General features: G+C 36.3%; 1 protein-coding gene across 1 annotated transcript in view; it reads right to left on the bottom strand.

The window, feature by feature from the left end:
* Positions 1 to 7,762: 7,762 nt before the first annotated feature.
* Positions 7,763 to 25,377, bottom strand: part of DHX15 (DEAH-box helicase 15) — a 50,036-nt gene continuing 32,421 nt past the window's right edge. Inside the window, exons 10-14 of the mRNA XM_026120501.2 lie at positions 24,891 to 25,082; positions 21,576 to 21,698; positions 18,038 to 18,228; positions 9,568 to 9,737; positions 7,763 to 8,328 (exon numbers count right to left, since the gene is read on the bottom strand). Of these exons, the coding sequence (XP_025976286.1) occupies positions 8,211 to 8,328; positions 9,568 to 9,737; positions 18,038 to 18,228; positions 21,576 to 21,698; positions 24,891 to 25,082 (794 nt within the window). The 3' untranslated portion in view covers positions 7,763 to 8,210. The remainder of the gene's footprint in view (positions 8,329 to 9,567; positions 9,738 to 18,037; positions 18,229 to 21,575; positions 21,699 to 24,890; positions 25,083 to 25,377) is intronic.

The raw sequence follows: 25,377 nt of genomic DNA, 5'->3' as shown, positions 1-25,377 counted from the left end.
AGCTTTTCAACGTGAGTAATCTCCATTAGTGTTCAATACCCCAGTATTATAAATAACAAGCAGTGAATACATGCTGTTCAAATGTAGGCAAGCTTGAACTTAGGAGGTGGTTCATAACTTTCTCTGATAGTCTCACCATCAATTAGCAATGCAAATAAATTACAAAGGCCTATCAGATTTTAACTTCTGAAAAATAACATATCTGTGATTAGTTACTACACAAAGCAACTAATTAAAGCAAAAAAATCTGAAAATATTCCAAATTAGCAGGAATCAAGATGGTTGGCCAGTTGTGAGGCTGCCTATTATGTAACTATCTTTACATCTGAAAACAAACCACTGATACTTTGCTGCTCCTTGGTACGTTCAGGTCCTTAGCAAAATACTGTGTGATTTAAACAGAGTAGAATCAACGCCATTTTTTCAATGATGGTAAAGATATCATCTACGAATGAAGGTACTGAGAGGTATGATGAAATCTTTTTTCATTGCTCAGATAATGAAAAAGATCAGAGACTTCTTTGTTCAGGACATTACTCATAGCTTATCAATAAAGCAGCAGCACCTCATCATCACAAAGTGTATTATGGACATTCAAAAATTATTTGACTACCTCTTTGGCACTATGCACCGTATCATGTGGGGAAGAATTTGAAGTAGGGAAAAAAGACTCCCAGTCACACTCGGTAAAGTTCAGGGAGATTGCATTTAACTCTTTTGCACTATCCCAAGAAAAGCTTTGATCAACACAGAGTTCCATTTTTATACAAGAAATACCACAAAGAGGCAGCATACCCTCAAAAATAATTGATAGATATTTCAGAGAGATTTGGCAGATCATTAACTTTGCTTTTCATTGGTAACCTCATCCTATTTGATCCAATTAATAAAAACAAACCTCACTAGGAGGAACGCTATTCTGAGCTAGGTAGGCTTTTTTTTACTAGACATTCTTGTCCAGCTTGTAAGCACCCGTCCTTCCCATTACATGTCTCCCAAAATCAAGGGAGAGAATCATTTTGTTTTTCCTAAAGCAAATTAATATGAATGTAATGAAAGGCAATTAGAATTTTTCTGCAATTTTCTACATTTTTTTTGTATCAAAGGTCTGGAGGTAGTATGAACAAAGATTTGTTGCCGACTTCCAAATTTTTGCTAATTTAGGAAGTTCTGCTCTATGTCTAGACAGCTCAGCTTTGATAAAGTTGTTCTTTATGATCAGATTAGTTTGATCAAAAGAAACTGCTAAAAAAAGGCAAATAAATTGATAAAACCACACTGTGCCTAATGAGAGAGCTAAACATTAGTCACATAACAAGCCAGCAGACTATGAACTGTTAGATTCTTAAAGCTTTAGTTGCAAAAATAATTTTCATTGCAGGCAATTGTGTGAAGAACAAATATGATTATGAAGAGGATCATGAAGTAGGCCATTAACGTTTAAAATAATTATTTTCATATTCACTTTTCCTCCCATAATTCTCCTTCAGAGACAAATAGGATTTCTCTAGGCTGGAGAAAATCACAACTCTGCCACCACATTACAATTAAACCTAGTATTTGGCAATGCTGCATCTGTAGAAAACAGGCATTTGAAAGAGTAGTTGGATTTATGTAGCAGCAAGTCCAGCAATGAGCTTTAGAGCCACAATGTGTAAGGCGCAGCCATGATCTAACATCCAAAATTAAATATTTTAGTATACTTGTTTCCACTCCCTTTATGGATTTTTCTTTAACAGTGGTTTGATTATAGGAAGAAGCTGTTTATTGTCTATAAATTTACTCAAAATGAAAGTAGGCTATTTTCAACAAACAGGGTATGTATTATTTTGAACATTAAGAGGGAAATGCTAAATTCTTGCCAATTCTTGGGTTTCTGCTTTTAATCAAATGATTCCTTAAAGTCTGTAAAAGCAGCAGTAATTTAACTTTACTTCCATTATATTGCATAACGCAATAACTCATTAGAATGATGTTGTCAGTATAGCTTTAGACAGCTAGCTGCTCGTACAAACATTTTGTGAATTTCACTGCTTTTAACCTTCTGCCACTGTACAAATTGTAAGCCTTTCACGGAAGGTTCACAGTACATTAAACTTTTTTTAAAAAGAACTATACTGTCGCCCTCACAATAAAAAGCTTATCAATTACCTGTTACTCAACATGCAAAATGAAATAATCTCAAAGATAACATTCTAAGATTTGAAAGGTCAAGTTTAGTTTGTAGCACTTCAGAAAAAACACATGAATTTTGGTAGCGAAAACTAGCATCTTCATAAAGCTGAAAAGGTTGATATTTTTGAGGACAAAATCCATCACTAATATAAGTAGAAGTGGTTTCACTACATGACTGAGTATTTAAATAGACAAAGCAGTCAGGAAACAGGTTCAACAGCAACCCTCCACTGTATGAAGCCTGAGAAGTGCTTGATGGTTCAAGTGTTTATTGTTTATGCTGCTGGAAGCAATGAAGCCAGGAACATTAATGTGATATGCTTACAAAACAGACAGTAAGTTCAACTGGAAGGCAAGAGCCTACTTTAGCTAAAAGAATAAAACCAACCAAAAAAACCAAATGTTTAGAGCCACAGAAAATATTTATTATCAACATTAATTTGTGCTATGTTTTATTTCTCTATACAATATAACTACTGCATAGCTTTCATAGCTGGAAAAAACTTAAAAGAATCACTTATAACCGATGTACACAAATGAAAATTATTTTATCATCTATCCAACATACACTCAGTGTTCCTGAGAAACTACCATATCTTAAATGAAATTGCAAAATTAAAGCAATCAAGTCATTGGAACTAATCTATCACTACTGCTCTACGAATGTTATTTTACTGTCACCATATTTAGTTTAAACCCTTGATACTGGAAGCTGGGATCTCCTTGATGCCCACCACTTATCTCAAATGCATCAGTGCAAGTTAGAGGCAGCCCAAGTCTGTTATTTGCAAATGGAAAGTGAAAAGAGGGAAAAATGCTGTAACATAATGGTGCAATACTGTTTTTAAAGGTGTTCATCAAGCTCAAAAATATCTGAAGTTTGTATTACTAGGGACCAATGTCCAGTTTTGTATCAGAACAGTTCTAGGAAGCATACCAATAAAAGAAAGCTACCAGTGTAAGATGTATTTGTAGAAAAATGAACTAGGCTGACCAAGCTGATCATTTTTCCTCTCTTTTTTCATATAAATCTTATGTCCCATATGTAGTCCTGAAGCAAAATAATTTTAAAAGGTCAGACTAGTGATACACATTATGCTGCTTCTAATAGAAAAAGATGTTTATTTTTAAATCTTCAGCTCTTCTAAAACTGAGATAGATGTCTATCCCTCACAAATAATAGTAAGTGAATAAATTAATGTACCTTAGATTACAGCTCTCCACTTCCTAATATCATGGTGTGATATGACTTGTTGAATTGTGGAAAAATGAAGGAAACTATAGCAATCTGATTACAAATTAGTAATCGCAGCTTGACTTGACAGAAGGAAAACTACTTGCCCCTTGACTTTTGTTACAGTATCTTTTTAAATGATGTGCTAAGAGCCAATTTCAGCATACTTTTTTAAGTCGCATTTCTTATGACAAATACTGAGTGGTGCATATTGAGAATTACAAGTCACAAACTAAAGCTATGTCAGTTTCACAAGTCTTGATCTAAAAAGTGAGAAAGAAGGATCAAGAATTATGCTATTACTCTAGTATGCAAAACTGAACTGAACATATCAACACTAACTGTCCTGTATCAACAGCACTTTAAAGAAATGAATACATGTTCTTGTAACTGCAAATGAAACTTTAGTGCACAGCTTTTACACTTTTGCATATACAAAGCTTCCAAAAGTTTTTTTTTTTTTTAATGACATCAAGACATAGTAAACCATGAAGTTACCATTTACTCCTTTCTCTGACAAAAAACCTAAATGCTAGAAAATCCTTAGAAATCTAAACACAGTATAACTGGTCACTTCTTATAATGTCTGCATAATGTTAGCAAATACGTATCTAAATACAGCTTTAGGCAGTCAAGCATCAGTAACTACTTCTGTGTATAACAAGCCTAAACATACTTATTACCTCACATTAATGTTAGCCCTTTACCGCTTTGAGGTATTATGTAGAAGCGCTATTAAGATGGAAGACTCTCCTCTTTTCAAAAAAATATATTCCTTTCGCTTAGTAATATTTTCCTAACTAATCCATAACATATATTAAAAAAAGTTACACAATATAAATATTTCATCTTATACAAGCCTAGTATTTTCAAAAAACACTGTAATTCCTCATGTAAAAAAAAAAAAAAAAAAAATCACCCAAAGGAGATAGCCAACTAATCTTAACACACCAATTCTTCAGTTTTCTGAAAGGAACATGCTTTCACCCTAGGCAGTACTCTGAATACCATTAAGCAATGTACAAGAAATTAGTAAGGCAGGGAACACAGCAGAACAGCAAACAGCTAAAGTTGGTCCCAGGCAACTCACATTAAAAGGTAGTTTATTCAGAACCCCTCATTCCATGGCCCAGCAGAAAGAGCAGCAGGGCATTTTCAGGATTGTTCACTGAAACTTCCTAGAACAGACTTGACCCATTCCAGGAAAAAGAAAATTAACCAGTTTTCTCAAGGCTACTGCCAGTTAAGAACATAAGAGTAACATGATAAAGCAAATTGGAATTTTAGTTAGCTATGGCATTTCACAAAAAAATGCATGAGACTTTATTTGAGAATACCAAATTCTTTTCCATTTTGTAATTGCTGACTGTTTTCCCCCCAATTACTGCAGTCTGTATTATAAGCAACGAAAACCAAAGTTGTGATGATGAGTGTAGCTGTGATATTTTAATCTGTTCTAAGCAGTAGGCAGTGAGCTCTGTACGCTCATAGAAAAGCAGCGTGATTCCTGGATCTCTCTCATGGTGTCCTTTAATGGCTCTGGGCAACTCTTTCTAATCTTGCCAACCCTCAGTTTTTCCCTCAGAAAAATAGAAATGAGGTTTTAGCTTTCAAAACGCTTAACTTATGGAGGAAAAAAAAAAAAAACAGGCCTGTGGACCAAACCAAGTTATTTTACCTGCATCTATTGTGTCCCTGAGATCTTAGTTAAAAAAAGGGCTCCTGGTAGTTTCTTTTCAGGAACTGGAAAATGTCTCTAACAAGACATGTTGTCCCTTTCATTACTCCTTCACAGAGCAAGGGCCAGTACTTTTCCTTGCAGCACATGGTATTAGTTAATTTGTCCCATTCGCACTGTATGTCCCATATAGTATATGACTCTCAAAAAAAAATGCTTCTCTACAAAAAAAGTGAAGTTTGCACTAACTCAGGGGTGTCCACAGAGATTTAAGTGAGGCTACCTGCCACTGCTGAAAAACCCTTAAACACTACTCCTGCTACTGTTAAAAATTAGTATTATGCCAAAGAAACACCTAGCACATGATGCCTGTACTAAGATGAGCTTCCCCACTCCAACCCTAGGTCTATTCCGTACTACATGATTAGAGTTGCTGGTAAATAAACTACTGTATATTTAACAGATATAGCCCTGCCTAAGAAAATGTTTTAGTCCTAAACTTAAGTACTGCAAATATTTTGAACATCAGTTCTTCAATTTAAAAGAGAAAAATGTCTTCCAGGGAACCACAATGACATACTACTATCAACGCAAGTATCAAGTGCACTAGATTCCCAAGATGCTTGAGCCTCAGCATTTCCTCAAATCACTTGCCCCCCAATTCCAGGGGGGGTCCCATAGCCAAGCTGCTCTTCACAGCATGCCTCCCCCTCCCCCCCAGAAAGGCAGCAGGAGAGGATCTGGCCTGTTCTGTCCCCCACAGCAGCTGTGCAACCCAACAGTCTTCCAATTAAGCCAATGACAACAAGTGCACCCTAGTGCCTTTAGGTGGACTGCACAGGTGTCACTGACTTAATTGGAAGATAGCAGGGCTGCACAGCTGTCAGAGGACATTAATTTGGCCTGTAGTATTTGCATTCATGGTAGCAAAGATGCACAAGAGTGAAAGATCCCAGGTTGGCTGTCATGGCCCAAGCTGAGTTTGTTGGTATGACAATTAGCAGGTGGGGAGGGAAAGAAAAAACCCCACCCACCTACAGGCCATAGTCTCTCCAGTGTCAAGTTCTACTCACAGCCATAACCATCTGCTCCCCAATTCTCAAGGTACTCTAGCACCAAAGCTGGTGTAATTTATGCCAGCTGCTTCTGGGGTCCTCAAGCGATTTCATGCTGAGAATTGGCTGTGTCTGTGGACCGCCCTATATCTAAGAAAAATTATACAGTAGGTCCTACACCATTTAGCTGAAGGCTGCACATGAGTACTAGAGAAATTCTTACCTGGGGAGTAAGGATTAGACAACAGCCATTTTTCAGCATCTCACAGTCACCCCCATCCTTCTGCCCCTTCCAGAAGAGAATGCTGACCAAATACAACACACAATCTGACAAATCAGACTTCAGATTTGCTCTACAGCAAAATTTGTTTTAGTCTTATTTTTAGGAGTACCAGCTTGAAATAAAATGCTTCAACAGATCAGGATACCTACATGTTAAATAAATCTGTTTTAATTTGTAGTCAGATGACTTAAATCAATTCAAACATTTTATAAAAAGGTCGATCTCCCTCCTTCCTACTGAAAGTTAAGTTATCTGATGGTGCAGTACAGTGTGCATTAAAGAGAACAGAAGGATCTCAATTCCTGAAGTGTGGGAGGTCCCCCACTTCTAAGTCTGGACAGGCTCATGAGTCTCACTGTTTTATGAATCCACTCAAATTTTCATCTTCAGACATGTTTTCCCTCACACTGTTTTCATTGCTAACAACAACAAAACCATTTAAACTGCATTTTAGAAAGAAACACTGTTTTCATTGCTAACAACAACAAAACCATTTAAACTGCATTTTAGAAAGAAACTTGGAAATAGAAGAGAATTTTTGAAGTCCATTCTAAGTAGTTTTGTAGCCGACTGCTAGAATTTAAACACGATACCCCAAACATCAGTTCTTAAGATTAGTCTTCCAGTAGTTTATCTTAAGCTACTATCCTACTCTCTGAGCATAACCCTACTTTTGCTTCCACCTTACAGCATGGGGGGAGAGGGGGAAGGAAGAGAGGAAAAAAAAAAAGTACCCAGCACCCATTCCAAAACAAGCCTGTTCTGGCAAGAGTTACTCCAACTTACCTTTGCCAGAAGGGCTGAATCTTGAATGTATTTCAAGGAAGATAAAAATCTGAAATCCCACCAAATATGTTAAGTCTTACTAAAAATAACCAAGGATTAACATTCCCATCTTGAAAAGCTTGTCAAGTAGTATTTCACTAAAATCACTACAGAATTATAGTGGTGAAGTGTATAATTTGTCCTACAGTGTGGCGATTTGTGCTGATCTTTATCCGAAACTGTATCTGAACATGGCTCAGCATGGTAATTTCCAACTGGCCACAGATACTTCACTTTACAGGACATATTATTACAATTTTGCCCAAGAAATATCTAGGAATATGTCTGAAGAAAGCATTCTTCAGACAAGTTTATATGCATTTCACTTCTAAAACAATTTCCTAAGCAATTCAGAGAAGTTTGCAAGGGATTAACACTGTATTATATTGATGTCACTATAATTGTGCTACTTAAACTAGTCATGTCAATAAAATAGCAGTTTAACTGAAGATTAAATGGTTTCTCACATTTTGATCAAAACAATAGAAATACTGACATACTGTGGCACAAAATTAGTATAAATAGACTTTATTGAAGTCAGTACCTTTGTACTGAAGCTGAAGATTGTGTCTACATAAGCACAAGTTGTAACATTTCACAACTTCTAAAAGGAATGTCAACAATTACAACGATCATGCATACCATGGTCGATAATCACATTTTTAGAAGCATTTTCAACCATTTCTAAAGAAATGCTTATAACATTGTTATATATAGAACTACTTTCAATAAACTGCAAAACATTGATCAGCTTTTCCAGTATGAGCTACAGTGTCAACACAAAAGGGAGGCATAAATGTTTAATTTATGAAATCAGAATGGAATATTTACTGTAAAGAAAAATTAAAAAGCTTTCAAATAAAGGCCATTATTGAACCAAAGTGAAGAGCACAACTTGAACTTTGAATTCATTCATCTTTTAAAGCTGTCCTCTGAATAACTTCAGTTCAAAGCATAAATTCAGTACTGTGAGTATTCCTTGGACTGAAGTTTGGCAATGATGCGGTCCAACTGTCTCTTTGCTTCACACTGTGGAAAATTGCTCATGTCATAATATTGAGGGGCAATTTTCACCAGCCTGTTAAAAAAGGAGAAGGTTGTTACTAATACTCAAATTTTAAGATGCATCCTAAAGAAATTCCCCAACTGAGTGGAACAGAAGGATTACCAATTCTTTTATTTTCAACTCATCTCATGATCCCAACATTAATGAAAGGTTACATGCATGCACACAGATGTTTAAATTTCAGTCATACCCTGTGCAAGTGCCAAAGTCCAAAGCAAAAAAGCAGCACAACTGTAATAAGAGATTCTCCTGCTCTGCCTGATATCCCTTACAGACCCATGTTTCTGCTTTAGTACATGCAGAAACACCCCACAGAGTCAGCTTAATGTCTAAGTCCAAAAGACCACCTAAATATCAATTTGTGTCATAGTAACCGTTCATTCTCAGCTGTTTTAAGCTTAAAAATGCAACCAAAAAAAGGTGCTACGATCCTGGTGGCCAGCCTTTAGGTTGTACAGTGCCTGTTCAGAAAGAAGATCTATAGAAGAATTCAAACTTGTGTTTTCCATTAAAATACTATAAACACAATGGCATACACGACAATTTTTCTGGCTTACAAATCTTCTGTGCAACATCAGTTTCAACAGCAGTTGTAAAACCTCCCTTGTCCCCAAAGCTTGAAATCTGGCAGCCACCTCTGAAGATGGATGAGAGGATTCAGATCTCCACTGGTCTGCAGAGGATCAGACCTCTCATTTCCTTGATATGCATTCTACTGATTAGATATTATGACAAGGCAGGCTGTACCAAGATTACCACCTCTTTCATTCGTAATACATTAAAAAGAAAACTCGGAATCCTATTCAAATCCTTAAAAGTTAGAAACACCTACTCCCAACAGAAGTTCTAGATCTTGTGAACAGAGGCATCTGCCAGTATATCTTTAACACAGGTACACAAATGGGTGCTAGGACATATCCCCAAATCTAGTATTTTCAGCTGACCAGAACTCCACGCAGCTCCTACCCAGCAGGCTTACTTTAGTAAGTGTTCAAGTTAAGCATCTCCCCATGCACTGCATACAGAGCCTGGGCATCTGAGTTTTACACAGGACTCCCACAAACAGAAAAGTGTCTACCAAGAAAGTTTTTAGTCATCTGCAAGTTCACAAGCCAATACCACTGCCATTCCCCAAAACATTTAAACAATATTAGTTTTGTGAGAAGTAAAAGGAATATTCTCAATTAAAAAAAAAAAGGAGAAAAAAAAGTTTTACAGTAGGTCATCACTGTTTTAAGACTTTTTGCTTACCATTCTGGCTTGATGTCTGTACATGTCCGAATGTAGTTCTTTGTTGTAAGGACAAACTCATTATAAAGCACCCATTCTGGTTTATGATCAAGAACAGTAGAAGGATGCAACTGCACCACTTGATTATCCTTTACTGTTAAGTAATGCCCTGTTCGTTCCAAATGCGCCACCTATGTAAAAAGACATTCTTTCATTACCATGCAAATTCATACACAACCCCAGCTTTCAAACCTCATCTGAATTTGGCACATTGATTACTGCAACTATTCAATTTCTTTTATACACAAAAATCGCCAAATTTTTTGCTAATTGCCACAACAAACATATATACTAATAAACAATTCAAGCAACATACAAGAATGGTTAAGAGTCCTCACCCAAAGAGAATAATCATTTTTAGAACAGCAGCAATGCAAACAGAAGTACTGGAAGGGAATATTTATTGGAGAGATTTATATCATCATACAAAGTCAACAGTGGTACAATAAAAATCTGCTTCAAGCACCTCATTGTACTAGCTTCTATAGGACCAGTAAGCTTCAATGTATCTAAGTTTTTATTAAGGTAGTATTTTAGTAATAATTTCACTGTTACATGTATTACTCTACAAATCCTCTCACATAGTGGATCTAGGAAAAAAGTGTCACTCCAATAAGAATAGGAAGTTTAGTATGTCAAAAATAAGAACAGCCTTGTTACAGCATGAGCTTCAGAGCTGAAAAATGTAGGTTCAGCAACACACTTCTGCTGTGACCTTGGTAAAAATCAATTAACCTCTCTGACCAAGCTCTTCGCTCTGTGAAAGGGAATAATGCCTACCCTCACTGAGATGTTCTGATACCTAGTTCATGAAGATTTGGTAGAGCAATCAGTTATCCTTAAAGGGATATCCTCTGTAAGAATAGTTTATCTAATAGACAAAGTAACTAAAATTAACCTTTTGTTATTGATAATTCAAGATTATCTCGGTATTTATTTTGAGATTACATACATATACACATACATACACAGAGCCCTGTAAAAGATTAAGCAGAACAGACCATAGATAAAAGAGTATGTTTTGAAAGATACATGTTTTTAATAATTTCATCATTAGCTGTCTTTATAGACTGTACTTCATTGGAGAAATATCTAGAATTAAGGAAACACTTCCCTTTTCATTTTTTTGCTAGTTCGAGGTGAATTCCATCTATTAGCTTAAAATCCCAAGATTTCTAAAGCAATACCTACCTCACATTCTAATTTTAAGTAAGGACATTTCCTTAATAACCAATTATGTATTTTAAATAGAGCATGTGCTTTTCTTAAATACTTTGTGACATTACTATCTAGAACATGCTTTGCTAGTGGAAAGAAGTATTTCAATAGTCTGCAAATCTTTTTCACAAAAGATCTGAAACCACACTATTTTATTTCAAGTTTGGACAGCCAATAGAGGCTCTTTTAAATGGAGATTAACAGGGCACTGTCTGTAACAATTTAGGCTCAATTCCATCCAACTCAATCCAATGTTTGCAAGATTACATAGCAGTATAGTGGCAAGCCAGACTAGACTAGAAACTCATCCATCTCAGACCTGTTTAGCATAGTCATAACATACACGTCACTCTAGGATTATGCCTGTTTTTAAAGTTTTTTTAAAAAAAAATCAATTCAATTTTTTTGATGCAAGTAAAGCATATGTGTACACGAGTCTTTCAGTGTGTTTTAGCTGCTTCAGTTCTACCTATAAAAGGACAATCCACTTATTTAAGTTTTATTCTAGGAAACAGGGTGCTCTTAAATTTAAAAATCAATGTAATTTACCTTTATCACCTTAATCTTCCTTAGCTCCATTAAAGTCTGTAAAGTCTCACCCTCAAGGTTTCCCCAAAGGCACACTAAAATTCCCCCCCCCCCTTACAAGTATAGTAAAAAGCCATATTTCCTGTTTACTTTGTATGATTCTGAAGTGAATACACAGATTCTGAAATAACCAATTAAACAATCCACAAAAGAAAAAAAGAACAGAATAGCAGGAAAGTATTACCTATATTATCAGTTCCAAGGTAGGAAAGGGACCGGAATAACCCCAATTAAGAAAAAATGTGTTCTTAGAAGACAGATGTCAGGGATAAATCACCTTCAAGTGGTTAAAAATACTGTGACTTATTTCAGTCTTGAGCCAATAATGAGCTACAGTATTTATCCTATTTACATGTTTCTATTAAGTATGCTTGTTAGCTTACAGATGAATTTTAGGTTCACTAATGGAAACACTCCATACTGAAATACACACAACAAAACTACGGCTCCACAGCAAGCAATGATGATCTAACTACCAGCTACTGCATTTTCCTGCTCCCTCCTGGACTAAGCTGTTTCAGCACAGCTGACAAAGAGCTAATTCTGATTCTTTTCTGAAGGTGTCAGTCGTTTGCCAGATTACTGTGCTGAAAGAATGCAGAATGGGCTCAGACAAGCACCAAGCTTGACATAAGGGAGGAAACAAGGATTTTTTTTTTTGGGGGGGGGGGGGAGGGGTACAGCATATAAACTTATGCTCCTTTGAACCCATGCTTGCAACCAAGTCAGGTGCCTGTGAAAGTGTAATGACTAATGCCAAAGAGGGAAGCCTTGCATTTTCTGCCTCTCCTGCTTGTAATTATATGATCTACTCCCTCCCTCATGTAGGCTCAGTTGTTTGGTGGACCCTTCAACAATATAACTCACTGACTTGGCAGAGAACTTCAACTGTGTTTTCTGCTGTTTTATTTAGTTAATTAGGTTAAATCCAACTGAGAGGGAGGTCTCATGCAAAGGCCAGCACAAGACAAACAGCGGCAGCTGGGAGCCAGGAAGGATGGGAAAATGAACTGTCTAGTGTCATGGGTGAATAGTGTGTCCTAAATGAATAAAGAGGGGGAGGTGGGGAAAGAGGGTGTCAACCCCTTGCTGACACCAAGTGGTCTTGACTTGCTAACGAGAAAAAAAATAACATTTCATCTTACAAAAAAAGACCACCTTTAAACATCCATCTCTATGCCAATTAAAACATGCACTGCTTCAGTCTAGACATTTTCTTGGATAAGAGAAAATAGGTTGTAAAGAAAAAGATGAAATTCCTCTGCACCCCCTCCCAAGACTTCAAATGGGAGACAGGCCCATAAAGCCTAAATATTTTACCAAGAACAGATTCTTTGCTAATAGATGAAGTTACATGGAACAAAGAATCCATAACAAATATGCTATAAAGCAGACACCTCTCTAATTGTTTTCACATAGCAAAAGAAAAAACCCTAGGCTTAATTTCTTTAGCAGTGTCTCCAACAGATATTTTAACTGGTTTGTCTTTTGCAGATGTATTTTTATTTACATTTTACCTCCATCAGACTTGAGAATAACACCTGGATAACCAGGCAGCACCCTCACCGAAAAGTATGCCAAATGACAACTCTCCCGCCACTATGTTTTTCAGAGTACAAAAATCATTAGCTTCTACTGAAACTACAAAATCATAAAGTGCATTTCTATCAAATGCAGTCAGAAAGAAGCACTTTTCAGACTGGTTTCTTCACACAAAGAACTGCACAAACAATTCTAGAAAGAGCCAGGCCAGCAAATTCTCTGGTAATTTACAGACAATTATAATGCTTTTATCAAGATGACAAACCCACATGGCAGAAACAGCCACCATGACATCTGCCATCTTAAAAAAAATGTTTTAGTTCAAGTCCTGTAAATACAGGTTCTGTGGCTGTCATAGTTTTATTAAGAATGATCCCCCCCACATACACACACACACACCCCTCCCCTTAGAACTTAAAATGTGCTATTAATTACCTATCATGCCACAGAACCTAGAGGGCCCAACCTGAGGTCCTGAGCCAAATACATCAAACACTGTAAAGCCAAATGCACTTAAAAGGACAAAAGCAAGAGTCATAATCAAAAATAAGACCCATCTTTTATTAGATTCTTAACACCACTAATTCTGGAGAGACGGTCTTGATAGTTTAGAGAAATAATAATTTCCTCCGGCTTTCCTTTTCGGACAAAAAATAAGGATGCTGGTATGCAGCAAAGGAGGAATGTCTGTTGCTTGGATTTCTGAAATTCCTACTTGCACATCATGCAACACTTTCTGAAGCTATAAAAAAGTTTCAAACTATTCTTCTGCATTCTTTAAGAAGAGAAATGAATACCATTAAAGGCACTGATGACTATCTTCATGTTGTAGATTACCATTCTGTTACTGCAGGAGCCTGATTATGTACGTTACAAAATATACACATTCTATACACTGAGTAGCCCCAAAGACTAAGTCTTGGCAAGAATGAGATTTTAATTAGCAGGCCAATCATCTGGCATTCAGCAAGATGAGAGATTTGTTCTGCGTAACTGAGTGACAGTTCTATTTTATTCACAGAGTTTAAAGCCAGGTGAGGACTGTCAGGTCATCTAATCTAACTCCTTGTATATCACAGGTCATTTAATTTCATCCTCTCTAATGACCCTGATCTAACCTGCATTTGACTAAGCCAATGTTTTCCAAAAAGGTAGTCAGGCTTGACTTGACAACAACCCAGGACAGTGGTGCCTCCACCACACACTACAGTAGTTTGTTCCACCTTGAAATAAATCTGACTTCATTTTTCAGGTATCCATTTTTTTTTCTGCCTTCATTACTAGACTGGAAATACATATGGCATACAATGTTTTCCCTTCAAAAATGCAAACAATTCTACTCTCAAATCTCATATATGATAAAAAGCAAGTTCTTTTAAAGAAATTGCTTATTACATTGTATTTCATCTCCTGCTTTACAAGTCAAACTGTTGCCTTTTCCCCCTCCTACCCCCTCTATTTTCAATAAGCAGTCTCTTAATAATTTAGCAAGCATCACATACTTTATATATACTGTGCATACTCTAATGTGTGATGCTGAAATAGTGAAAAGAAACAATAAAAGTTTATTATAAAAAAATCTGGTGAACTGGAAGAAACTGGGGATCTAGCACAAAACTTTTACAAGATACTTCACTTGTTGGGAAAGATCTATCATTCCAGAAGTTTTTCCTGTATAGAGAAGGCTGCAATTTTGTAGTACTTTCTATCCCCTTTCCCTGACTATGACAGAATTCAGCTTTGCATTTAAATACAAAGGTTAAAAAGATTATCAGTCAACCAGCTGAACTTCAGTATTTGTCAGTCACTGGCAGATAAATGAAGGAGGGAAACTTTGCACTAGTTACAGTTATACAATTAGCACTATTTCAATATTTTAATACATTATCCTGCAGATCTGCATTGTCAGACATCAACCAAGGATCTTGATTAGCAGAAAATCCTACAGCCAAGATACAAGTAAAATTTCAGTTTTTTCAGGACAATAGGCAATTAAAGTAGAAAACAATGCAGTTGACGAAAACTATTTCAGAAAGACATCTACTACTGTGTTTAAAAAATCCAATGTGAAGTGCAAAAAACAACAGTTTAAAGAATCAAATTATCTGCACATGTTGCCCATGGGACTTACTACTCTGCATGCACAGACTTCCTGCTGTAGGTGCATATACTTTGCAAATGCTCAGTCTTGGAATTCTCTGCATGTTCTATACTAGAAGGATAAAGACTGATGCATGCATCTCATTACCCAGGTTTTCTGAACAAGAGCCCCAAGATATCAGAGCCTGAACAACAGTAAAAAGAAGGCACAATGTGCATATTGACTGTACATTTTTAAGTACTTCAGCTGCTAATAACATCTCTTTTGAGCATTTGTAAATACAAATTTTCTATTTGAGGTTACTCAAAGCAACATGCAATTCATGAGAGAAGGTTCAGAATCAAGGTCAAGCAACACCTAAACATCACACTATCATGGAGTTTAAAGGGAAAGACACAAGATAAAACAAGCTCAAACAGAGAAGGAGAGGGAAACTGCGGATATTGCTTTGACTCCAAAAAACCTCAACAGGTCTGCCATAGCTATGTCTTGATTCAGCCCAAAAATTTAAGTATGCACTCAGAGTAAGGGGATAAGGGAGAACCTTTTGATTATGTAAACAAAAACCTGAGAAGACTTCTGGAAAGGCTTCTATTTTCGTCAGCATGAGCCTACTGCTTTATTCACAGCAAGAATATGCAGTGATATCTCAAACTCCTGAGCAGTAGAAGTTGATGGAACAACTACAGAGTAATTTGTTGAAGGCAAAATTACATACAGTTTACAGCAAGATTTTGGGATAAACTTGCAAGGCAACTTCTACAGGGGAAAAAGAGATCTTAAAATGAGGGTCTGCTATTATTTTCCTATTTATCCCTAATCTTTCTTGCCTCTAGAACAGACACCATAAAGACGAAACACCAGTCAAATGGTGATTCCATCAAGAAAGTGAAGCTTATGTCTAGATATCAAGGCAGGATCAGACCTCCCTCAAAGTATTTGGTCAGGCAGCTAGGCTCTTAAGGAATTTCACTTATTCAACTGGACAACGATGACTCACTCTAAAAAGTTTGGCAGTAATCTAAAACAGCTAACACTGATAACATTGAGGCATACATTACACTGCCAATTTCATTCTATTGGTAAGATACTCCAAACAGTAGTCTTCTACACCCTGTGACATGTCGTCAGATCAAAAAAAAGCTAACCATTGATTCACCAGATAAATATTTTCCTGTTATGAATGTGAAACTACACTACATGGATTGATTAGAAGAACAGGTTCACTCTACCTTTCAGAAGCATAAAATATACTCTGACAGTGGACCAACTTCCAAGGGCAGTCCTCTTACAGGCCCGAAGAAGTAGAGGAAGGCATAGGGTACTCTGCCAAGCAAAAGTGAAGCTCTAGGAACCAGACTTGCCTCTGCCAGCCTCGGGGCCCAACAAGGACAGCTGGGCAGAACTGCTTTGTCTTGCAAAGGTTCACAGAATTAAAGGTGTAGGTGGGAAGGTATGTTAAAGTTTTCCATGATGAAAGAATAGGGAAGCACAAGTCAAGAGCATGGACTAAACAAAATAGCCATAAAAAAAGTCTTAATCTCCCATTCACATTATAGGGAAATGCACTTCTTGACATATATGCATTCTGAAAACCCAGAAATGTGTTTATGCTAGAGATACGGCTGGCTTCCTGACCCTGGGGAAGACAGTCTCCTCAGGGTTTTTTGTTTTGTTTTTAAACATAATCTGGTGCCCAAGTCTGTGTCTCAGTCAGGATGTGGTAAACAAGCACCTGTCAAGCTGCTTAGCATTCTAAGCTGCACAGCACTGACCAATAGTGTCTTTTCAACAGGTAAGTTTCTGTGCTCAAGTATCACCTGAGTGCAGCCCAGGTGCAAAATTAAGAAATGCAATGGCCATTGGTCAGCCTTTAACAAAGAAAACAGTAACAACAAAGTTGTTCAGAACTGAGATCTGAACCTCTAGCAGACACATTCCTGAGATGCATCAGAATGCACATTTGCTGGGGAAACATCCATATGCCCATCACAGTGGTCTGGACTGGATAAGGATGAAGACTCCCAGCAGAGGGTCTATACTCCTGAGTCTGCAAGAGCCAGAAGGTGACTCTCTAGTCCCAGGTATAAGATGATATGCTGAAGAGGAAATACACAGCAGAAAGGGACTACATCATAATAATAACAAAAATAAAAATGGACCTGAATTCTAACATAAAGCATCCAGGGTGTAATAGTAGAGACTGGCTTCCACCTCCCCATCCCGGCTGAGGAGGCAAATGAGTTACAAACAGTACACATCTTGAGACTGGAGACTTCCTCCGATACCAGCAGCATAGTTCAAGAATACCAAAAGCAAATGCAAGGCTATAGATATACAACTTGAAGCCAGGCAACTTGAAGGTGGAGGAAAAAAAAAAAAATGACATACTTAAAAATTACTAAGCCAAGATTTAAAAAAAGCAATTTGGATCAGCTCAATGTCAAGTCCTGGCACACTGCACAAAGGCATTCATGATCTACATATGTACTGATATTTCAAAGTCTCTGAACTCAGGCACTGGTGACTCATTTAATTTAAAAATGAAATGCAAATATGGAAAGCATGCAAAAGAAATTACTCCTCTCCTGGGAGAATTACACAAGCATACTTTCCCTATTTTTATCAGATTACAAATCATGATAAAACTGTGCATATTTTGTAGTTTATATCTTTTTAATAGCTGCTTTAAAATATTTTATGAAATTACCTTCTCAGCTACTCATAAGTTAATGGTCAATTCCTGACTGGTAATGGCAGAAAAAATATTTTGAAACTAGTAAGATTGCCTACAACTTGTCTTCCAAATATAAAATTGAACAATGTACTTCTTGACTAACAATCAACCTGACAAAGACTAAACGATAATATACTTAGCCATATATAATTTGATATAAATAGCATCCATAAAGTTTTGATAAATGGTAATAACCTTACTAACATTAAAAGCCACGAAAGCTCCCTACAAGAACACGCACTTACCTGCATGAAATACCCAGTAACTAATGCCTTTCTTATATTGATGTAATAGTCTCGGCTGGTAAAGTCTGTGCTTCTACGAGGCAAATTAAATCTATCCATGATTCGTGACAGCTGTTGGCGTACATTGTCTGCAGACATCAGGGACCTGTAGTTAATGAAGTTGTCATAACACCACTGAACCGACTCATGATCTGCAACATTAAAAAACATGAATCAAAAATGAATATTTTATCCAATTAAAACAATAAAACAGCAACCAATTTATTGATCAGTCAGATGATCCAGAAAAAAAACAAACAAACTTTTATAAATTATAATAGCTCTTAGCCTGCTCAGTGGATTTCTTGCATTAGCTAACTTGCCTAAATCGTTTTCTATTCAGAAGGCACGTGGTCAGAACAAGTGAAAAATTAGCTTTTTTTGTGTGTATGAAAATGCATACACAAGCACTGCTGTTTTGCTGAAATACCAGACCAATGAATTTCTCACATTCTGAAAGCACTGGGCAACTAGAAAAAACTATCTTCCAAAGCTGCAATGTAAAGTGTAATTGGACGTAAGGAGCATTTTAACTGTAGCAGGCAATGAATATACAATATGGTTATTTAAAATTTTCTTGTGTTTGAGAAACCAAGATGAACACACAAATGGTCCTTAAATTAACTATTTGAATAACTGTTTAAGAGCTAAACAAATGTATTATTTAGTACTAAATGTGATACACCCTCACAGAAGTTTAAGTGAATTTAGGTGACTGGTAAAGTACAGAATCAGAAACACCTACAGTTCCACTTCTCTTACTCACACTAGACAGACTAGATATATGACAACTGATTCATTCTGTACACATTCAAATTTTAAGAGATGGATGTCAATGAAAGCAAGTTTCCAAAATCCATCCTGGAAACTTGCAAATACAAGTACCACCACAATGGCTTCAAGTTACTGTTTCTACCACTGATAGTTCTAATAAGAAATCTGGTAGGACAGCAAGTCTGAGCCATTCTCTCAGTATAAAACTATAGATGTTTAATACTGAGAAACCTAGCTCTCCCTACCAATTTTGCTACTCTTCAGTGATGCTCTTCTAATCTTTGTCACTTTATCAAAAAACTAGCTCTAACAAAATTCAACATTTAAAATTTACTCTTGCATAGAGAGATTCTATCCTTAATTTGCACCGAAACAAAGGAAGGTTATATAATCTGAGAGAATTTTAAGTTGTTTACGCACATTATCCTAACAATATATTTCAAATAAAGGATGAATGCAGACGCTCTTGCAGGTCATACAGCAGAATCATTATTGTTAATTAAGTATCTAAATGGGTTACCTTCTGTGCGATTTGAACCATGCACTTTAGATGATCTGTAAGTATTATTTTATACTGTTCTAGATAAAAAACAGTATATGCATTTTATCTCCTGATCCTCCATACCAGAAGTAAACTCAATTTCACACTGAAACTGAACAAGATTCCCCAAATAACCTCATCCCTGAAAAATTTTGCTTCACTCAAACAAGACATTATCAAAGCCTTGTAAATACAGAGTATAATTGATAAGTAAAAGTGAGTAGGAGATCTATTCTGGAAATGAAACATGATAATTTCTTGGTGTTCAGTTCATCTAACTACATGTGTCACCAGTTCCTCTCAAAATATGATAAAAAATACTGAAGATACTTTATGTTCAGTTATATTGAATTTAGCCATCTCCTCCCCCCCCAATACAGACTTGATTCTGACAGATACTAACAAAGGACTTGGTTGGAATTTGAGTGGGGAAATGAGGAAGAAAAAGATGGTGCAAATGTTATTGACAGTTCTGCACATAGCCACTTTCTTTAAAAAGTGACAGCACTTGTTCTTCATTAAGATATATATTCTGGTAGCAGATAAAGTTTTGCACCTAAGGATGTCATCTGATAACTTATCATTCTGCAAGAGAATATTGACACAATTATATGTTGATTAGGATTTAGCTAATACAAGCAGTTTGTCTGCAGCACTGGAAAAGGATCTCCTCTGGCTAAATTTAAATAGTCTGTAAGTTTTCTTTAAATCTATTAAAAACTGCTATATTCCACTATATTTATTTTGACAAAGTGCACAAAATTAGGTGTAGAAGGAATTCCTACACAAAAGTTACAAGTTACTGTTAGAACTCAAACTTTAGAGATATAAAATGCTACAGAGAAAAAAAAAGTAGCAAGTTGTTTTTCTGCCTGAAATATCAAAACCTTTCAAACTGATTTATTGTATCTGGATTTATTTCAACTCCAAAAAAGCCTACAAACACCAAATGGACTCTTCCGGGCTGTGAGAAACAAAATTTGAACCTTATTTTGAACTGGACAAGGATGTTTCACATTCTATATGGAGTCAATATTCACTGGAGCAGATTAAACATGGTTTTCCTGTATCCCAGGCATATGCCTTGACTATTTAAATGGCTGGAGAATTCTGTTAACTAATAAAAATTAAGAGATAACAAGCAGCAGAAAGGCAGATGTCTCCAATTCATAAATGCTGAGTAAAAGTTTCTCTGTTATTGATTTGAAGTTTGAAGTCAGTTCTGAAGACCTTTGTTTGGACTATTCCTACGTGGACACCCTTGATTTTGCATTGCTAAATAGCAATACAATGTAAGAATGTTTCAATGCGAAATTCCCAGATCAAAGCAGCAATGGAAAGGAGCACCACGATTTTTTTTACCCAGAGTAAGAGAATGTTGCTTTTTGTTTAGCAACACAACATGAAAAGTGTAACTGAAGCATCTGATTTCAACTTAACCTTCCTCAGCAGTTAAGAGTAGACTTTTGACTTATAGCCAGTCACTGTTCAAAAAGCCACCTCAATAGCCATTTTTCAAGTGAACTCTTAGCTTCACCTGTATGTTTCCATCTTTCTCAGGCTGCTAAAATACACTTGAGCTATGCTGTAATAGCACATTTTGCATAAAATCCACACACAGAAGTAAGCTAAGTCAAATAACTTATGGAGCCATATGATAAATTTATTTCTTGTTGATTCATCACCCTTTTATCTCTCAATCTATCTCAAGGTCATATTTCAGAATTCCAGCGGTATTTAGAAAGTTAAATTTTAAGCTCTTTTGCTTCCAGGAACATACCCTTTCAGAATGTTTTTTTTGCACTGCTCTCCCTTAGAAGCTAAACAAGTTTGCAGATTTTTCTGCAATTAATGTCAGATAGCAGACTTCCAATATTTCTCAATTAAAGGAAAGCTTACTTCCTTCTATCCAAGGTTACCCAGCATTGACTTAAAAAAAGCCTGGCTTGTCTCCAGACTCAGCAGTTTATTATGCGATTCGTTGATCTGTTGGCTAGTTGTTTTTCTCCTCCCAAGGAAAACAGTAAAAGAGGCAAAGAACTTAAATAGCTCTAACTCTCTTTTTTTTAATTTAAGATTTAAATTACATTAAAGAGCCCAAATCTCTAACTGTCCCTGTAAGCCAGGAATGAAAGTTGACAGCACAAAGTACTAAAAATATTTTGCTAGAACAGATGCACTTACTTTGTTTGAAAGCATGGTAGACATTCAGCAACGTCAAATGATCTCCATCTATATGGGCAAATCTCATCTTGGCTTCATCTGCTGCTTTCTTTGCTTCCGTGGGGCGAACAAAACACTGTGGGACTAAACAAGGTTGGTATGGGCCCAACACAAACGCCCATATCGATGAGTCACGCATTCACAGATAGAGGAACAAGGCCTAGCTAGGTCAGTTCACAGAGCATAGGGCAGGGCAGGATGGCCTCCAACTGCATCTTGGACTGTTTACTACCTTGATTTGGTACATCAACACCTAACCACATCTGTAAGACAAGAGGGTTTCAAAGCTACAGAGTACCTGATTATTTTTACTAGAACTGTAAGCAGGCATCAAAGTCTCTATTCTGAAGGCCATCAAGATTGCCTGAATATACTGGAAGGCTCAACAGATCTTTGTTCAAGATCCAGTGCTGATAGCTCTACCAGGAACTAGTACCACATAACAAATACTTTTAATTAAAAGCTCATTTTCTCAGTGAGCCTTTGTGGACAGAGTGCAGAAGGTAGTTCTGAAACTATACTGCATTAGCACAGTCTAAACAAACATTAATTTTATTACAAGTCTGCTACTAGACAGAATGCACTGAAGTTAAGTAATCCTCCCCAGATGGTATTGTTATCAGCACTGGTATACAGAAAGATATGTGAATGAAGGTATTAAGTCATCTAAAGGTTATGATGGTAGCGGTAGTGGTGGAAGGTTAAACCGTCCTTTGGCGCTATTTAAAATAAAAATACCGATGTGATAAGCTTTGTCTATCATTATATTCTCTTACATAATCAGATTTCTTTTTACACTAACTTGAATTCAAAATTAGGTTTTAAGATTCCAAGTTCAGACTCTGAAAGACCACAAATATCATTGCAGCCAACTTAATTCATGGTCTGTCAACATTCTGATAGGTTTTTAATATCAATATTAATTAACAAGAAGTTGAAAGTAGTTATGAAGGTTCTTAACTGCATAAAGATCTTAAAAAAAGAAAAAAGAAAAGAAAAGAAAAAAACAAACCATACCACACACACCCCAAAACAGTCTGGCTCTTTACGTAGACCCTACTCCAGATATAATTCTTAAGAGTTTTTTTGCATGTGTTAAGTTTCAATAATCTTTACGTGATTCTTTCAATAAACTTAATTATTTCTCTAGCTCCCTGGGGCTATGTTAGCCTTACCACAATTGAAGCCCAATCTCTTTAGAACACTTGTTCTGCATCTCACCTGTCCCTAGTAGATGACAGCCCTTTGATTCTTTTTTTTTTTCTTCTTTTTTTAATTCCCATAAAAGCCCCAAAACATTACACTTCAAGAGTAAGTATGCCACATGAGCTGAATACTAGATGGAATTTCGGTGAAAATACACACTACAATAGTGAATCATATTAACAAATCAGAAAGACCAACACATGAAAGAAAAACAGAAATGCAGGTGTGAAATAAACACCCTGTGTTTTGAGTCCAATATTTGAAAAAAGATAAACGGTATTTTAATTTCTAACTTAGGCTAATAAAAGCAAATTTCAGGTTATTCTATGACTGACTTAACTCACTGTTTTGAATAATTAATAGCACTTGCTGTATGGAAAAGCTGTATGTATGTGAAACCTCACAGCAAGACAGTAGAGTGAATTAAAGAATTTACACTAACAAAACACTGACAGCTACAAACTCTAATGTGCCCTAGAAAGGTCTTATAAAAATAATTTTTAAACATGTATGATCATTTAATCTTCCTCATGCATTCAATGCTATCCTTTCCTCCTTTCTGGTATTTAGCCCAAGCTATTAACATGTGAATTGCTATCCAGAGTCAGACAATCCTTGTGTGTACCTAAGGGACCATAACATACCACATTATGTCATGCCATTGGTGGAAAAAAAAAAAATCATCAAGAAAGTCTTTACTTTGGAAAATAGCCCTCACAAATACTATGAAAATTCTGGTTTCAAAAGCAGAATTTTAGTTACTACCCAGACGGTAACCAGCTTCAAGTCAACTTTTTTTAAGACATTATTCACCATAACATTAATTGTGCCTCTAAACAAAAAAAGTATTATAGGTTAGGAGAGATAAATAGAAAAAGGAGTAGGCTAAATCAGTTAAGACATCAGACAAAAATATTAGACTTACTGTTCTTTAGTAAATTTCTGGGGTGAGGGAAGGCAGGGATAAGAGAAAGACAGGCACCAACCTACCACCACCTCCGCAATTAAGCCTACCATTTAATCACAAAAAATTATTAAATTCTGCCCTGCCCATCTGCTCTGAGTCTGAACAATAACTCTGCAACAAATATTTTAGCTTGTTCTTAGAAACTTTCATATAAATATACTGTAAGACTAAACTGAAGTAACAGATTTTACACTTAGCCAAAACATTGTTTCTAACCATCCAAGTTAAGCATGTAACCAGTAGCACATCTGCATTGTGATGAGTCTGCTAAAACAACAACACACCCAAAAGAAACAGTAATTATGAACAAGAACAACCCCGCTTCCATAATGGACTAAGCCTTGCTGCTTGTCCTATAAAGGCCAAGTATAAAATGGAGTAGTTTCTATGTGCCTGAGAACTGAAATGCAAAGCTTGCTCGCCAAGATTTTTATCTCATCAAGATCTCCTTGACAAGCAGTTCTGCTCTGGCTCAGTGCTATTCACACAATGCAGCATGAGTATAGCTTTGCACACAAATTTGTTACAAATACACACCCTCCCCCCAAGGAAGGTTTCTTCCTTCCCTTTAAGGAGTAAGGACTCCTCTTCAGCTTCACCACTTAATATGACTGAAAACACCATTTTATGTGTACCTGTACAAGTTTAGCAGTTTTATATAGATTATACTGTAATCCTTTTGGGAATATTGGGATTTATCAAAGTGCAGAGAAATGCACAATAAAAAACAGATTTCCCTATCTTAAAAACAGAATGGCTAAGCTGACATTCCTGAACCTGACTATGAGCCTAAAAGGGAAGTTTCTTTTCCACTAGCCTGAAACTCTTTCCTGTATCAACTCGAAATATATACATACTTTTAAGTAAAGTTAAGATCAAACAGACTGATCATCTTACGCACTTTCATTCCTTAACTTTACTAATCATTAATTGCAGGTCGACATACAAACCCATAATGACTAAACACCTATCTGAAGCTTTGAAACAGTTCTGGATTTATTAAAAATCCCTTTATACTGCTTATACATTTGAGGTGGAAAACCTCAAATCTTCCCCAAACCGAAGATCTCTATTTTGCTTAGTATCTCTTTCCCTGCTATTACCTGACAACATGGCAGTAATAGATAGGACCTCATTAGAACAGTTGTAGTCACAGCTTGCAATAACCATTTTAGCCAGTTGTGGGTCCAGTGGAAATTCAGCCATCATGGATCCCAACTCAGTCAAGTCTCCATCATCGTTTAAAGCAGCTAGATAATTCAAAAGCTCTAAGGCTCTCATCAAAGTTTCAGGAGCTGGAAGAAAAAAAAAAGTTGTGTGTGTGTTTGTGTGGAGACATGTTAATCAAACTGCTTTAAGTAGCAAACATGAGGAACCACAGACCGCTATAACCTTAATTTTTATTGTCCATTCAACTGAACTCCAAACACCAACTATTACCAAATTCATTTATACACATTTAGAGACCAGTGAGCTGGGGGGTGGAACCACTTGTTTAGAAGAGCTCTTAACTGGACCAAAAGCCTTGAATATTTGAAGGGTACTGCTTTTCACAATTCAGACAGGAATAGGTGAAGTATTCAGCATCGA

This window comes from Dromaius novaehollandiae, chromosome 4 (assembly GCF_036370855.1).
Source record: "Dromaius novaehollandiae isolate bDroNov1 chromosome 4, bDroNov1.hap1, whole genome shotgun sequence".
Lineage (NCBI taxonomy): Eukaryota > Metazoa > Chordata > Aves > Casuariiformes > Dromaiidae > Dromaius > Dromaius novaehollandiae.
Note: the sequence above shows the minus strand (reverse complement) of the source record. Positions and strands in the feature narration are given on the sequence as shown.